The 15924-nt window shown below is 42.0% G+C and overlaps 1 protein-coding gene across 3 annotated transcripts in view; it reads right to left on the bottom strand.

Moving 5' to 3' along the window:
- The window catches only part of myom2b (myomesin 2b), a 63834-nt gene extending 48993 nt beyond the window's left edge, over nucleotides 1–14841 (bottom strand). The window contains exons 1-6 of one of the 3 annotated variants that reach the window (XM_026320463.1): nucleotides 14693–14784; nucleotides 13976–14036; nucleotides 8019–8122; nucleotides 6021–6078; nucleotides 5685–5839; nucleotides 5128–5214 (exon numbers count right to left, since the gene is read on the bottom strand). In XM_026320463.1, the coding sequence (XP_026176248.1) occupies nucleotides 5128–5214; nucleotides 5685–5839; nucleotides 6021–6078; nucleotides 8019–8101 (383 nt within the window). In that variant the 5' untranslated portion in view covers nucleotides 8102–8122; nucleotides 13976–14036; nucleotides 14693–14784. Of the gene's footprint in view, nucleotides 1–5127; nucleotides 5215–5684; nucleotides 5840–6020; nucleotides 6079–8018; nucleotides 8123–13975; nucleotides 14037–14692 lie in introns of those variants that run through there. The other 2 variants (XM_026320462.1, XM_026320464.1) reach the window with 2 other exon arrangements.
- Between the last annotated feature and the right edge of the window lie 1083 nt (nucleotides 14842–15924).

The following is a 15924-nucleotide window of genomic DNA, read 5'->3' as shown; positions in this document are numbered from 1 at the left end:
ATGGGCTTCTCGGGGAAGAAACAGACTCTGCCACTAACGGTCCCACTGACCACCCAAGTGGGTCCCCAAATAGTGACACACCCCTTTGTGTTTTCTCCAGGCACGCCAGTTAACCTCCTGGGCAGAGACCTTCTCATCAAACTGGGTGCATCAATTCTGTGCACCCCTGATGGACTCACATTGACACTGCCTGATGGGACACGTCTCCCTTGCTCCGGAACACATGCAATGGCACACAAACAATGCCTTTTGCAGCCGCTAGAAGAGGACAGTGCGGACATATATTGGGCTAAACTCTGCCCTGAACCACCAGACCAACCGGGCATTCTATCTGTTTTCCAGCAGTGGCGCCCTTGGATCTCGCTCCTCGAGCCCTACGTTCCCCCACCGGACCCTCCCCACGTCACCCTCTTCTACGACAGGCTCCAAGCCGATTGGTACAGGGAACAATTCGAGGAACAGGTCGAGGGAGACGAAAGGAGCATCGACACAGAAAACATTTATGTTGTCCCCGAGGGGGTAGTGGCCACAGTTCGGCTGCTTCCGGCTCAAGTACCCTGGTTCAGGATGGAGGAGGACAGTGCACCTCATGTCTCTCTCGCACTACACCCCACTCACGAGGCCAAGGACCTGAAAAGAGCCCTAAAACAGGACGCGTGGCAGCCTACACAGCTGCCTGGGGTCCTCTACGCTCCACCTATTAAGACGTTCTGCATAAAGACATCGGCCACGGACTCTGCCGTCCTGGAACACCAACAGGTCGCCAGACACCATGGTCGAGAGAAAACGGACCACCATCTAGCAGCAGGTCTGCTGGATTCTTTGCCGCCACATCTCTGGGCACAGTCCCCGACAGATGTCGGCCTCACAGACTGCCCTCCAGTTACATTCGAGGTGACCACGGACTCCCCGTTGTGGGTCCAGCGGTACCCCCATAAACCGTAAGCCGCTGAAGGGATCCGTGACACCATTGAAGGCCTTTTGGAGGCAGGTGTCCTCGAGCCCTCCTACTCCAACTGGAATACTCCCATTTTACCGGTGGAGAAAAAAGGCACAGGGAAGTACCGTATGGCTCATGACCTCCGCGCCATCAATGATGTCCTGGTGACCCCCACAGTTCCTGTACCAAACCCTTTTGTGGCTCTCACTAACCTGAACCCAGACCAGTCCTGGTTTACCTGCATAGACCAATGCGTTCTTCTGCCTTCCATTGGCTGAGGACTGCAGGGATATTTTCTCCTTCACTTACCAGGGCTCCCAGTATCGCTACACCCGGCTCCACCAGGGGTTCGCCTTGTCTCCAGGCATTTTCAACCAGGTACTCAAGCAGGCCTTGTCAGGCTGTTCCCTCCCCAAGAATACCATGCTCATCCAGTATGTTGACGATCTCCTGCTGGCGGCTCCCTCTGCCACTGCTTGTCTCCAGGCCACAGAAACTGTTTTGCTGTGTCTGGCGGAGAGAGGGTTTAAGGTCAGCAGGTCTAAATTGCAAGTTTGCAGGAAACAAGTTTCCTTCTTTGGTCGCTTGATCTCCCAGAAGGGCACAGGGCTGTCTCCCACTCACAGGTCTGCCATCCTCCACCACCCTAGGCACAGATGATGAAAAATTTGGAAAATTGGTGGCATCCCTTCCTGAAAGACATGGCTCGTGATTGGGTAAGGAGCTGTGAGATCTGTACTAAGTACAACCCCAGACCTACTCTGCGACCAGAACTAGGCCGGTATCCACTGATTACCAAACCAGGTAAGGAAATCATAATTGACTTCACAGACATGGGAACCTCTGTCAGAGGATACAGGTACATATTAATGTGTGTGGATGCATTCTCTGGGTGGCCAGAGGCGTGGCCTACTAAGAAAGAAGACAGTAAATCTGTGATCAAATGTTTGATTAATCATTACATTCCTAACCATGGTTTTCCAGAAAAAATAAGGTCTGACAATGGTACTCATTTTAAAAATCAGGACCTCCAGAAGGTGGAGGCACTAATGGGGCTGAAACATTCATTTGGCACTGTGTACCATCCACAGTCACAGGGCAAAGTGGAAAGAATGAACCAAACGGTGAAATCCAAATTGGCTAAAATCTGTGCACAGACTAAATTGAACTGGGTTGATGCCTTACCTCTTGCACTTATGTCAATTAGATGCTCTGTTAACCAATCCACAGGTTTCACTCCTCATGAACTCCAGACAGGGAGACCCTTTTCCGGTCCATTTACTCGTCTACCTGGGGAGCCAGGTGACGATCAGAGTCTAACCGCTAAGACCTATTTTAACTTTCTACAAGCTCTCGTTTCAGCTTTTGCCAGACAGGTTGGAGAGGGCACGGAGATCAATCAACCTGTGCCACCACCGACAGACAAGGTCCTGCTGAAGGTTATCAAACGGAAGTGGTCGGAGCCGAGGTGGACAGGACCATTCAGGGTCACTGAAAGGACATCACACGCCGTGAGACTACAAGGGAAAGGTGATACGTGGTTCCATTGGTCGCAGTGTGCGGCCACAGAGGAGCCGACAAGATCACTGGAACAGGTCCGGATGGATCTGTTGACAGACACCTCTGACTTGGACGAGGCAGAGAAGGACCCTCCTCACAAAGGGGCAGAATAGAGGAGCGGGTCAGGTGCTGAGGTAGTCTACCCTCAGCCCGAAGAAAAAGGAGAGGAACGACAAGCTACCACAGATCAACAAGGGAGGAGGTGAAATAGTGCTCCTCTCCACCAAGGGGCGTGCCAAGCCTCCAACCAACGAGCGGAAGTGCACTTATATGCCATTGTGGTGTTTACGTTGTTTTATGTGTGATTGTGATCTCTTAGTAGAGATCAAAAGAGGGATAGCAAATTTCCTCTACCAGGTACCTCTTCGAAAGTTGGTCTCTAGTAGAGACCAAAAGGGGGATTTGTGGGAATGCAGCAACTACCTGAGAAAAGGGTTTCATAGAACATAGGATTTAAGGCATAAAGTTGTATAGGTCCTGCTAGTATGAATTAAGTATGGTATGTAGGCTGAGGAACAGATTCACTGTAGAGTGCTGATCTCCAGAGATATCTCTGTTTATAATAAAACCGGTTAATTTAGTCTCTGATTCAGCTCATCCTTTCTTAATTAAGGAACTTGGGTCGGATTCAACACTAACTGGCATAAAGGCCTGGATGACCAGTAACTTTCTACTTTTAAATTCAGAGAAAACAGCAGTTTGTATTTGGGTCTAAAAACCTTAGAAATAACTTTTTTAAAATTATAGCTACTTTAGATGGCATAGCTAAAAAGCCTCCAGTTAATCCAGAATGTTGCAGCCAGAGTCCTGACGGGAACTGGCAAGAGAGATCATATTTCTCCTATATTAGATTCTCTTCATTGGCTCCCTGTAAAATACAGAATAGAATTTAAAATCCTTCTTCTCACATACAAATCCCTTCATAATCAAGCTCCTTCATACCTTAAAGACCTCATAGTACCATATTATCCCAATAGACCACTTCGTTGTCAGAGTGCAGGTCTACTTGTGGTTCCCAGAGTTTCCAAAAGCAGAATGGGAGGCAGAGCCTTTAGCTATCAAGCTCCTCTCCTATGGAACCAGCTCCCAGTCTGGGTTCAGGAGGCAGACACTCTCTGTACTTTTAAGGCTAGACTTAAAATCTTCGTCTTTGACAATGCGTATACTTAGGGCTGGCTTCAGGTAACCCTGAACCATCCCTTAGTTATGATGCTATAGGCCTAGACTGCTCGAGGACCATCTGAGCTCCTCTACCATAACGCTAACACTCCCTTCCCTTCCCATCTCTTCCTCTCCTCCCCCCTCACATGTATATTCCACCATTGAATGTCACTAACCTTGTGCTCTCTCTCTCCCCTAGTTTGTGCTCTCTCTGTCTCTCTTTTTCTTTCTCTCTCTCTGTACCTTCTGCAGGTGTCCCCGGTCCTGGAGCTGTATATCGCTGATGTGCAGTTACTGGCCCCACCAACCTGCAGTGTCTATTTGTTGTTTATTGTTGCTGTTCTTTTCTCTCTCCTCTATCCACTCACCCCAACTGGTCAAGGCAGATGGCCGCCCAAACTGAGCCCGGCTCTGCTGGAGGTTTTTTCTTCCGTTGAAGGGAGTTTTTCCTCTCCACTGTTGCCAAATGCTTGCACATGAGGGATTTGTTGGGTTTTTAGTTTTTGTAAAGTGCCTTGAGATGATTTGTATTGTGATTTGGCGCTATACAAATAAAATTGAATTGAATTGAATTGAGATAAAGCTGGATGGATGTGACTCTAAATGTAAACAGCATTACTGTTTACACAGCATTACTCTCCAGCTTAAGAGGCACAAGATGACAGATAGCCAAGTGTTCCTCAGTGTCATTACATGCCACACATTCATGGCCTGTAGACCAACTTCAACCAGTTATTAACCAGACTTCCGCTCTCACCATGATTCTATTGTTACTAATTTTTCAATACACCAGTGTCAAGTAACATGGATTTTTCACCTGTGCAGAATGAATGGTATTCATAAGATGATGAATGGATGAGATGAGATGAGATGAGATGAGACGAGACAAGACAGATGAGATGGAATGAAATGGACTATTTATAAGGCAATGAAAGCACAAGGTGTAGGAGGTTGTTTAGGCAGAATAGAAAATGTACACTATTTTGATTTTGGGCAATAATAGCATTTAGCATTTAGTAAATTGTTATGATTCTTGAAGACGGAAAAGTACATGGCCCATGTGCAGATAACAACCCTTTATTGCAGACGCTGAACAGGGCATTATTCTAATGTAATGTAGTTAGTTTCATTTTGGTTGAACTTTACGTAAGTAACAGAGAGAAGGAGCTAGAAGTGACTGGATCCAAGGAGAGAATGATGACTGAAAGAATACTGCTGAGGAACAGCTGAGCTTTCTAAGACTGAAGGGAGAGTGGGATATGCTCTTGTCCCATATACATTATGTAGCCATACAGGCCAAGTGTCATGAATGTGTAACAGTGAGCTATGAATTACAAACCTAGTAATTGGAAAAGATTAGTTAAGGACACCTTCTATTTTCATTGTGCACACAGTGAAGTTCAACTCCAGGCAAACTGTGCAAGGCTCATTTTAAATCATTTAAAAGTGTATTTGAATTCCTGCACCTTGAAATCTCCAGAGAATGGATTCCACCTTTGGCTTTAACCAGGTACCTTCCAGAGGATATATCCAGGATCACATCATCTTTATACCTAATGCAGAGGAAATATACAGCACATCAGACCATATACAGACATTTTTATCAGCAACATCTACTATCATATTACTGTCATATGTAGAAGAATTAAAGAGAAAGAGGATAGGCCTGCCTGCTGTCACCAAACAACATGTATGGGCAAGACTGTCTCCCAGAAATTCTGTTCATATGCAACTCAGCTGCAACAGCAAATATGAAAAAGTTGACTTCGGACAGAACATGAATGTAATTTTGTGAACACTTCTTACAAAACATATCTCCTGTAGCTGTTTAGTTGTGTAATATAATATAATAATATAATATAATTAATTTCTGACAGACAGGGTTGGTACAGTTGAGTAATTGCAAAAGAAAGCAAGATTTTGATGTTTTTGTTTTATTATATAACAGGCCTGTTAAGTATAAGGTTTTAGGCAAAGCAGATTTATTTGCATAGCACAATTGATACAGAATCTTCCTGCTCACCATTTTACAATGGGCATGGGGAAGCCCTCAACAGTACAGAAGAGTTTGATTGGAGTGTTTCCAAACACGGTATGGGATCTTAGTCGGACCAGGAACTTTGGTCCCCTGATCATGGGCTCTTCATGCACATATTTCTCCACCACCTTTCTCCTTACCTAGACAGGCAAATAAAGGTGCCAATAACAATTACACTAATTAAAACAAACAATTGTTACATGTTTTTTTTTTTTTTTTACATGGTTCACTCCCACTGTATGTAAGTGTAAGTTCTTGCACAGATAATGGAATCCATTGTTCATATGCATGTCTGAATATGAACCTTTCATAGATTCTTACCACATCCTGGATGCGAGCCTGTGTTTTGTGCTCATATCTTTCCTCCATCGCCTCAGAGCTGAAGACAAACATTAAGTTTCAGAAAAACATTGGTTTGTACACAGGCAGAGATTTAACATAATTCTTAAAATTATATGGGATTTTGAATGTTTACCTACTTGTAGCATGTACGTTTTGTAAATGAAAACTTTTCTTAAGAAAATTGTCATGTATTGATGCACCTCAAAGGCATTTATGGTAAGCAGTTCTTATTTCAGTAATAACCATTAATAACTGTGTTGTTGCTGAGTATGAATGGTAAATATGGACACCGGTTATTTAGTTACATTAGTCCAAATAACAAGCGTCTAAAATTGCTTTACTATTTTATTAGTGGGTTAATTGGCTTTGTCTTTCAGATACAGGCTGTATGCTGTCTGTAGCCAGACCAAGATGAGATTTGTGATCAGATTTCCTATAAAACACTTTAAAATAATAAAAATGAAAGTTAGTCATTAAAATATTCATTCTGCATGCAAAGACTAAGGCAAGCTCTGTAGTACTGCTTGCCATTCTCTGCTGAGCAGTATAGTGAAATTTACAACTATCAGTAAAGTCATTCATTACTGAACCACCATTCACACCTAGTACTTGTACATAAACTGTTGTACCCCAACCAAGCATTCATGAAAACTTAAAAGTAGACTTAAAAGTAGTTCTGTGACAAGTTTAGAGGCCATGTCTGTAGCTACGGAAAGGAGTAACACTTTGTGCTTTTAACTTCTGCCATGTTGAAATGAGAGGGTGGGAACCTGGAGGATGTAGAGAATGAAGGACACTTTTAATCCTCATCCTACACAACAGACTAACACACACTGACTCTCCAATATCTCTTCAAGTTAAAAGGTAACTTAATGCATTTTTGGCATGAACCACTAACCCAATAGTTAAAAAAATAGCAACAAGAAAAGTGAGCACAAAAGCACATTATGTACACAAGCTTCATACTACTTACTCAGGAAATTAGCTCTATATAAGCAGGATCACTGCCACTAGATTAGTAAAAAATGCATATCCAACACTCGTCATTGAACACATTGTAGTAGTCATTATTTAACAAGGAGTAAACTTGTGTGCTGTTATTGGCCAAAAAGTGAGCAGTCAGAATATGTTCCCTTAAATCACAAACACATACAACAGTCCACATAGTTTCTAACCACAGCAATGCTGATTAGAGAATGTGACAGAAAATCTGCTAGCATAAGATTTTTCATCATGGTGTTGAACTATCTAGAACTAATCAACTCATTAGAGTTAAAATTAGGGATGTCTGAGTTTTTTTTAACTTTATCCCAGTTCAATTTAAATCCTCCCACAGATTCCACAGATTGGAATTTGTAAAGTCAAACCCATTTAGACAGTACACTTGAAATATAATATGTCAAACTGGACCAAAATTTTTCTATTATACTATTGTATTTGTGTGCATGTTTGTTGCTTGAAAGTTTGGGCAGTCTTGAGAAAAAGATTCAAATTAATAAGCTTGCTTACTTGCAGAAAATAGGTTTGAGAGTTTTAATCTAGAACAGTGTGTTGTTTTTTATTGCTGTCAAATTATAAAGGATTAAGTTAGCTTGAACTGAAGTTGGGTTTGGCTTGATTTTGCCAATGATTTGCAATTAATAATGTTTTAATCAGCCTGGATATAGATTTTGAAGCTGAAGTTCTGAACTATTTCAAGTTTAACTTGGGTATTTCAGGGTTAGTTTGGTCATGATATTACATTAATGCTCTACAGGTTAGCCTTCTTATTTTAACCGAATCTGGGTTTTAAAGCCATGTTATCTTTAATATGTTCATATGTTAATATGTTCATATGTTAATATGTCTGAATTTGCACATTTAGCAATGGCAAAGCTTAGTAACAATAGTACTATTAGTGATAACATTAGAACTAAAAGTGTTGCATAAACTTAGTATTTTAGTTATTATAAGTCTTTTTTTCCAGTTTTATTATACCTGCTGTACTCTTTAACCACATATTGGCTTTGTTTGTGGTGGAATTCATGGTTGTAATTCCCACGTCTGATCCACACTGACATGGTAACACTGTAGACACAGACCTGTTGGACCAACACACACAGACTGACATGGTAATGAAGAACAGCAGATCCTTGCCCCTTAATTCAGACCCAGCACAAAGACACCAACACAAAAAAACATGTTGACGATGGCTACCAGCCGTAAAGGTTTATCAGAGAGACTAGGGAAATAAGAAGCAATGAGATAAAATGAACAGTAAAGGAAAGAGATAGTTAAGTGTGCTAACGGGTATTTTGGGCTTAGGCAAATGTAGTCTGTGTTATTGACTGTGCTTTGCAACCGTATGTTTGTGTTTACTGTCCTACACAAAAGGAAAAGCCCTCCTGAAATCTGAAGTTGGCACAGTGTAACACAACCACAACACACACATGCACAGCCATGTTTCCATTCTTTCAGATGACATTATAGTGACTTAATCACCACTCCATACCTAACTCTAACCCTTACCCTAACCGTAACCAAACATCAAACTGAGTCATCACTCTAAAGTTAACGATTTAAGTTTTGACTTTGGGGACTTGCGCTCATAAGGTCCTCAGGTCAACACAATCTGATTTTGTAAACAGATTTATGTTTTCACAACATTAGTAATACCAGAAACCAAACACAGCAGTGTTAATGACATCATTACAAATGACAGGGTGATTCTATTTACACTTAAAGACACGTCCAGTCCAGTTTATTGTTGAAGTGAACACCCAGGTACTTAAAGCTGTCCACCAGCTCAAAGTCTAAGCCCTGGATGTTCACGGGTGTGAGGGGTAGTGCCCTTCTCCAGAAGTCAATCACCATCTTTTGTCTCACTTGTGTTTAAGCACAAGTGGTTGCGTTTGCACCAGTCAACAAAGTCCATGATGACTGACTTGTACTCCAGCTCATTCCCCTCAGACACACAGCCAACAATGGCTGAGTCATCGGAGAACTTCTGTAGATGACAGCTGCTGGAGTTGTATGTTAAGTCCTAAGTGTAGAGGGTGAACAGGAGCAGTGAGAGCACCGTTCCCTGAGGGGCCCCAGTGAGCAGATTACCACCTCAGATGCACAGTTACGCACGCAGCCTCACGTACTGCGGCCTCTTGGTCAGGTGGTCAATGGTCCATGCAGCCAGGTTCCTATCCACCCCTGCCCCCTCCAACTTCCCCTCAACAGCACCGGCTGGATGGAGAAATCAAAGAACATGACTCTCACAGCGCTCCCGGCAGTCTCTAGGTGAGACTGCCTGTGCTCAGTATTGAGTAGAAGCACTCTTTTGAGCTAGTACAGCCATGAGTCTTCTTGGGAATGATGCAACAAGTTTTTCACACCTGTATTTGGGGATCCTCTGCCATTCTTCCTTGCAGATCCTCGCCAGTTCTGTCAGGTTGGATGGTGAATGTTGGTGGACAGCCATTTTCAGGTCTCTCTAGAGATGCTCAATTGGGTTTAGGTCAGGGTTCTGGCTGGGCCAGTCAGGAACGGTCACAGAGTTGTTCCGAAGCCACTCCTTTGTTATTTTAGCTGTGTGCTTAGGGTCATTGTCCTGTTGAAAGGTGAACCTTCGGCCCAGTCTGAGGTCCTGAGCACTCTGGAAGAGGTTTTCTTCCAGGATATCTCTGTACTTGGCCGCATTCATCTTTCCTTCAATTGCAACCAGTCGTCCTGTCCCTGCAGCTGAAAAACACCCACCACCATGTTTCACTGTAGGGATTGTATTGGGCAGGGGATGAGCAGTGCCTGGTTTTCTCCACACATACTGCTTAGAATTAACGCCAAAAAGTTCAATCTTGGTCTCATCAGACCAGAGAATCTTATTTCTCATAGTTTGGGAGTCCTTCGTGTGTCTTTTGGCAAACTCTATGCATGTGTCTTGCACTGAGGAGAGGCTTCCGTCGGGCCACTCTGCCATAAAGCCCCGACTGGTGGAGGGCTGCAGTGATAGTTGACTTTGTGGAACTTTCTCCCATCTCCCTACTGCATCTCTGGAGCTCAGCCACAATGATCTTTGGGTTCTTCTTTACCTCTCTCACCAAGGCTCTTCTGCCACGATTGCTCAGTTTGGCTGGACGGCCAGGTCTAGGAAGAGTTCTGGTCGTCCCAAACTTTTTCCGTTTGAGGATTATGGAGGCCACTGTGCTCTTAGGAACCTTGAGTGCTGCAGAAATTCTTTTGTAACCTTGCCCAGATCTGTGCCTTGCCACAATTCTGTCTCTGAGCTCCTTGGGCAGTTCCTTCGACCTCATGATTCTCATTTGCTCTGACATGCACTGTGAGCTGTAAGGTCTTATATAGACAGGTGTGTGCCTTTCCTAATCAAGTCCAATCAGTTTAATTAAACACAGCTGGACTCCAATGAAGGAGCAGAACCATCTCAAGGAGGATCAGAAGAAATGGACAGCATGTGAGTTAAATATGAGTGTCACTGCAAAGGGTCTGAATACTTATGACCATGTGATATTTCAGTTTTTCTTTTTTAATAAATTTGCAAAAATTTCTACATTTGTTTTTTTTTTCTGTCAAGATGGGGTGCTGAGTGTACATTAATGAGAAATAAAATGAACTTTTTTGATTTTGGCAAATGGCTGCAATGACACAAAGAGTGAAAAATACTTTCTGTACCCACTGTATGTGTGATCTTGACCCTCCTGTCTCATCTCCTTGACTCGTGTTGTCTTGACCCTTTGCCTATGTACCTATGTCCCTTTAGTTTCCTGTGTTCATGTTTTGGCTTCCTTTGAGTCTTGTGTTTTTGAATAAAGTTTCGTTTTAGAACTTGAAGTACCAGAGTGGGCACTCATTTGGTCTGACTTCTAACCCCCCAGCAGCAACCCTGACACATTGAGGAGAGGATGGGGTTGGGTGGAGTGGTGTGAGGACCGGGGGGTGGAGGGGAGTGAAGTGTCCGCTGGCCTGGGGATGTATGAAGGGGGGGAGGAGGGGTTGCAGAGGGAGAGGGGGTGGAGTCAAATCTGTTGAAAAAGATTCAACTCGTCAGCCCAGCGCTGATCTCCATCAGCTGTCCTTCTAGCACCACTCTGTCCATGTCCTGAGAGGGTCTTTAGGCCTCTCCAGACGTCTCGCGCGTTGTTCTGCTCCAGCTACTCCTCCAGCATCCTCTTATAGCTGTCCTACAAGAATTAAAGGGGGGAGATTGGAGATTCTCCAAAACAACCTCAAATTTGACCCCCCGAACATGTGTGGAAACGCACCAAAATTTGCACAGAAATCAGAATCGTGTGAAAATTTTATATTTTATAGGTTCCACAAATGACCTCAAAAGAATGGCTCTTCAGCGCCCCCGACAAAAGTAAAAATATACTGCACCAATGGGAGCCCGGCCGACACTTTTTTCATCGCACACTCACCAAACTCGGCATGTTTATTCTTCATGTTGGGCCAAGCAAAAAAGCATATCATGTCAAGGTTGTGCGACCAACAGGAAGTCCACCAGGTGGGCATTTTCCTTGAGGTCACTGTTTGCTATTTTTGCTCACCTCGAACTTGAACTCCTCCTTCTAGGTTTTTGACCGAATAAGCTTATTCTTGGCCTACCTAATCTACACAAGAGGGGCTGCAAAAGTTATCCAAATTTCGTAATTAATTTTTACGGTTTTCCCCTGCTGGATGCGGTAAGTTGACATACGTTTTTGGCACCTTCGACCGTTGGCATTGTCAGATTTGAATCTGACCAATTGATGAATTTTAGATCCCAGGTGCCTGAATCCGGGTGATTGAACAAAATCACAATAGGCACAATAGCCAATTGTATAATAATAAAATTTGAATGGAGAGCCAAACATTTAGTTTGTCAGAACTGTACCAAATTTGGCAGAAAAATCCTTTAGGGTGACCCGATCAGAAAAGCCAATTGGACCTATGTTCTATCTTCCACACTGTTGCCTTGGAGATGACAGAGACCCACCATTGTTTTCCTATGGAGAGCTGCACTAAGGGATGAAATTACATGGAGAGCCAAAATTTTGTTTGTCATAAATGTACCAAACTTGTCTTTAAAAATCCTTTACGGCGTGATGATCAAAAAAGCCAATAAGACCCATGTTCTATTTTCCACGAGGTTGCCGTGGCAATGACTGAGATCCACCATTGTTTTCCAATGGGAGTTTTAAACTTAAAGGTGCAATAGTTGAATAAATATTTGTTACTGCTGTCTTGTCAAATTTTAATCAATTATACTCCCCGCAAGCCTGAACCCACATGATCAAACAAAGTCACAATAGGCGCAATGGCGCCCCCTCAGTAATTACTTGCAAATTGCATGGAGAGCCAAACATTGAGTTTGTAAGAACTGAAGCTAATTGGGCAGAAAAATCCTGATCAAAAAAGCCAATTGGACCCATGCTCTATTTTCCATGCTGTTGCCGTGATATTGACTGAGAGCCACCATTCTATTTCATTGACAGATGCATAGTGGAAGATGAAATTAATGTAAAAATGCCTGCTGCTGCTGCCGTCCTGCATTTCTGTGTATCTGTATGTTTCTGTATGTGCCTGTATCACTGTGGTCTCAGAAATGTGCCCACACCTCACCTTTCCAGGTCCAAATTCTGCTCTCATTTAAAGGGCTCCCAGTGACGTGACTGGAACCACGGTTTGACCTTGGTATTGAATAAATCTTGTTTTATGACAAGACTCTTTTCACTGTGATGTTGTGAAAAATTTGTCTTTTCGGTCCGAAATGTGGCCTCTGGAGTGATTTACAAAATCCCCCACCTCAGATGTGGCAATGCGCGACACCTTTCGGAAAATGTATATGATGCGGGGACCTGGAAATTGTTAGGATTCTTCTTCTTTTTTTTTTTTGTTATTCTTCTTCTGAAACAACCTCAAATTTCACCCACTGAACATGTGTGAGGAGGTTTGCTCGAGGAGGCGGTTCGCTGGAGGCAAGGGCCGTTTAGTGCCACTATATTGTGATTATTATTCCATTCACTTCCCCAATGATTTGTATTTATTCTTGTTAGGCAGGTGTCTGACATAAGCATGTCTTACAGTACAGACTCCACAAAAAGAGCATAACTTTGTCTTACATCATGCACATATAGTGGAACATGTTTAAGTGACATCACCTACGTCTTCAGAGACCAGAAATAAGGTCAGATGAAAATTGAAGCACATCTCCTGCCCAGCCTCTACATACTTAAAACTCCTGAGATGTGCTGTACTGGCAAAGGCATCCCTGTTTCCACATCTTTGAAATTAGTAAAGTCATTTTTAACTTACAGTACATCCCCATCAGCACACGAGCAAACAAACTGGTGATACCAAAACACAGCCAATCCTGACCAAAGACCTCACACCCCTGAAGTCAATAAAGATTGATTCATGTGGTTGTGCATGACGATTTGGAATTTAAATATATTGATCATTATTTTATATGTATATAGATTAATATATGTTGAGGTTTCATAGTTGTATTGGGGACATTTTATGTATTTATTTAACACAGAAAACTGTTCATACACAGCCTGCCAAAACTCACACACACACCAAAGAATACATTTTTAATTATTTATTTTGCTTTTAGTTAACCAGGAAGTCCCATTAAGATTGGAGGTCTCTTTTGCAAGGGAGACCCAGCCAAAATAGCAGCCATACGAAGTCTGTACGTACAAAATACACAATGAACAATAAAACAATAATAAAATAACAGTGATTCATTCACAATGGCTTCTCAAGAAAAGCAATAACATTTCACCTTCACTGCATTCTTTATGATACTCTAAATATAGTATATAGTTACTTTCTAGAGCATGTTACAGTAAAACATTCAAGCAACAGAAACAAGAAGATACACTGCCTTAAAAAGAAAAAGAAAACTTTCGCCTTAAATTCAGCTGCTATGAGCCAAGTCAAAATTCTAATCCCGGCAGTCTTACCCCCGCTGTGGCTGACTTCTGCCTCTGTCAGTCCAGCCAAATGACATCTGAGCCTCTGTCTCTGTAACAGTAAACCTCTTAAATGCTTAACCATAACTGTACAAATGTCTGAAATTCTGTAGCTTGATCATAAATAGTCTCTACTCAGATACAGTTGCATTCTAACTAGTGGGAAGTGTAATAATGTAATTTCCCCCATGGGGGATGAATAAAGTATCTGTCTAATGGCTATGTTATTGTGGTTTCTCCGTATACCATAAAATGTTTACCATATGCATAAGGTTAAATTAAGTCAAAACGATGAAAGTTCCAGAGCCACATGTAAGCAAATTGTCTCATGAACCAACAGTTTCTAGTAAATTTGACTGCTCAGTTGAAGTCATTTAACCAAGTAGCCTACTGTTATTATGGCAAACATGTACAAAAACCTGCTATCTAGCTGTCTTGTCCCAAACAAGGCCATTTCGGTCCTTATGCCTAAAAGACTGGATAAATAATTTATACCTTGTAAATTTCTGCACATTCATAATAATATTCTTGTGTCATATCACTCTTCCATTTGAGTGCTCTGGTTTAGGGCCATTCAACATCCATTGGTCATTCCCTAAACTGCTCCCTATACCTCCTTCCAACTTAGGTTTAAAAACACAACTAAATGAAAAGACTGAAGATACAGAGGGGATAGCACCAGAAAACAAAATTTAAAAGTTTACTTACCCTTTGAGACTTCCTTTGCAGGGACTTTGGTTGTCAGCCTGAATCCACAGCGAGTCAGCCAGAACCAAGTACCAGGGCAACAAGACCACCACCCATCTCTAGCTGACCACTATCAGCCTCTCCCTGAGGCCTTATAAGGAAAGTGAACTGCCTATATATAACCAGTATTCTTCAAGACAGAGCTAGAGGCTGTGAACTACTTCATTAACAGAGTTTAGCCATTACAGCTGGTAGTGGAATCCATGTTTGCCAAACTACTGGATTCTGGCATGTTAACAGCCTTAACATCTGGTTATTCAAGTATACCAGCTTATACAGAAAATACCAATGCGGTGCCACACATTTTCAACCAATGAAATGGTGGGCTTTAACAATAGGCTGGTCACATTAATTTCTAATGTTATAGCAATTGAATAATAAAACATGTTTTAGATAGCATTTCGCTGTTATCTAACAAGCATCTTCAAACTCTAAATTCTGTAATAAATATTGCAATAGCGAGACGTTTCTACATTAATCAGCTGTTTAACTGTACATTTAATCTGGGAACACATTAGACAGTACTGAATACTACTCTAAGATCATTCTCCGTGTGGACTCAGAAACATCTTGAGACACTGAGCTGCATGCTGATCTTTGGCCAGTGCCTATTTATAAAACTGGATACAGTTACAGACTATTCCTGACACAGTTGAAGAGCTGTGAAACACATTTTACAGCTAAGGGGAAATTAATGTGATTAAAGACTGTACTGTTTGTGCAAAAGTGTTAGGGTAATTATTGGAGAATTATTAGAGAATCTTCACAGGTAATTATTAGGTAACAGCAATTCTTCTGTCACTGAACAGCCTGGCTTTTCATTCCCAGTGCCAAAATACAATTGGGAGTTTTTTTATTAGCAACATTAAATTGCAAATAATCTCATATATTCATGTAACCTATTTAATATATTAGAAATAATATTACAGCATGAAATCAGCATTTTGTTGAGAGGTTGATTAAGTCACCAGGACTCAACTGGACCCACACTGTAAATGAACATGTTCTAAACTAATACAGAAGTTATATCAATTGGTTTATTTTCCCTTAATAAATTTTGAATGTCTTACAGAAGTTTCATAAGTATCAGGCAGTCAATGTAACATTCATTGCACTTTTGTGTCCTATTGTAAATTTTTTCTTCTTTGTGTATAAGAGCCCTTTGTTGAACATATAGAAGTACACTGTGTAAT

This window comes from Mastacembelus armatus, chromosome 3, assembly GCF_900324485.2.
Source record: "Mastacembelus armatus chromosome 3, fMasArm1.2, whole genome shotgun sequence".
Classification (NCBI taxonomy): Eukaryota; Metazoa; Chordata; class Actinopteri; order Synbranchiformes; family Mastacembelidae; genus Mastacembelus; species Mastacembelus armatus.
The sequence above is the reverse complement of the archived record's forward strand: the minus strand, read 5'-3'. Positions and strand labels throughout refer to the sequence as shown.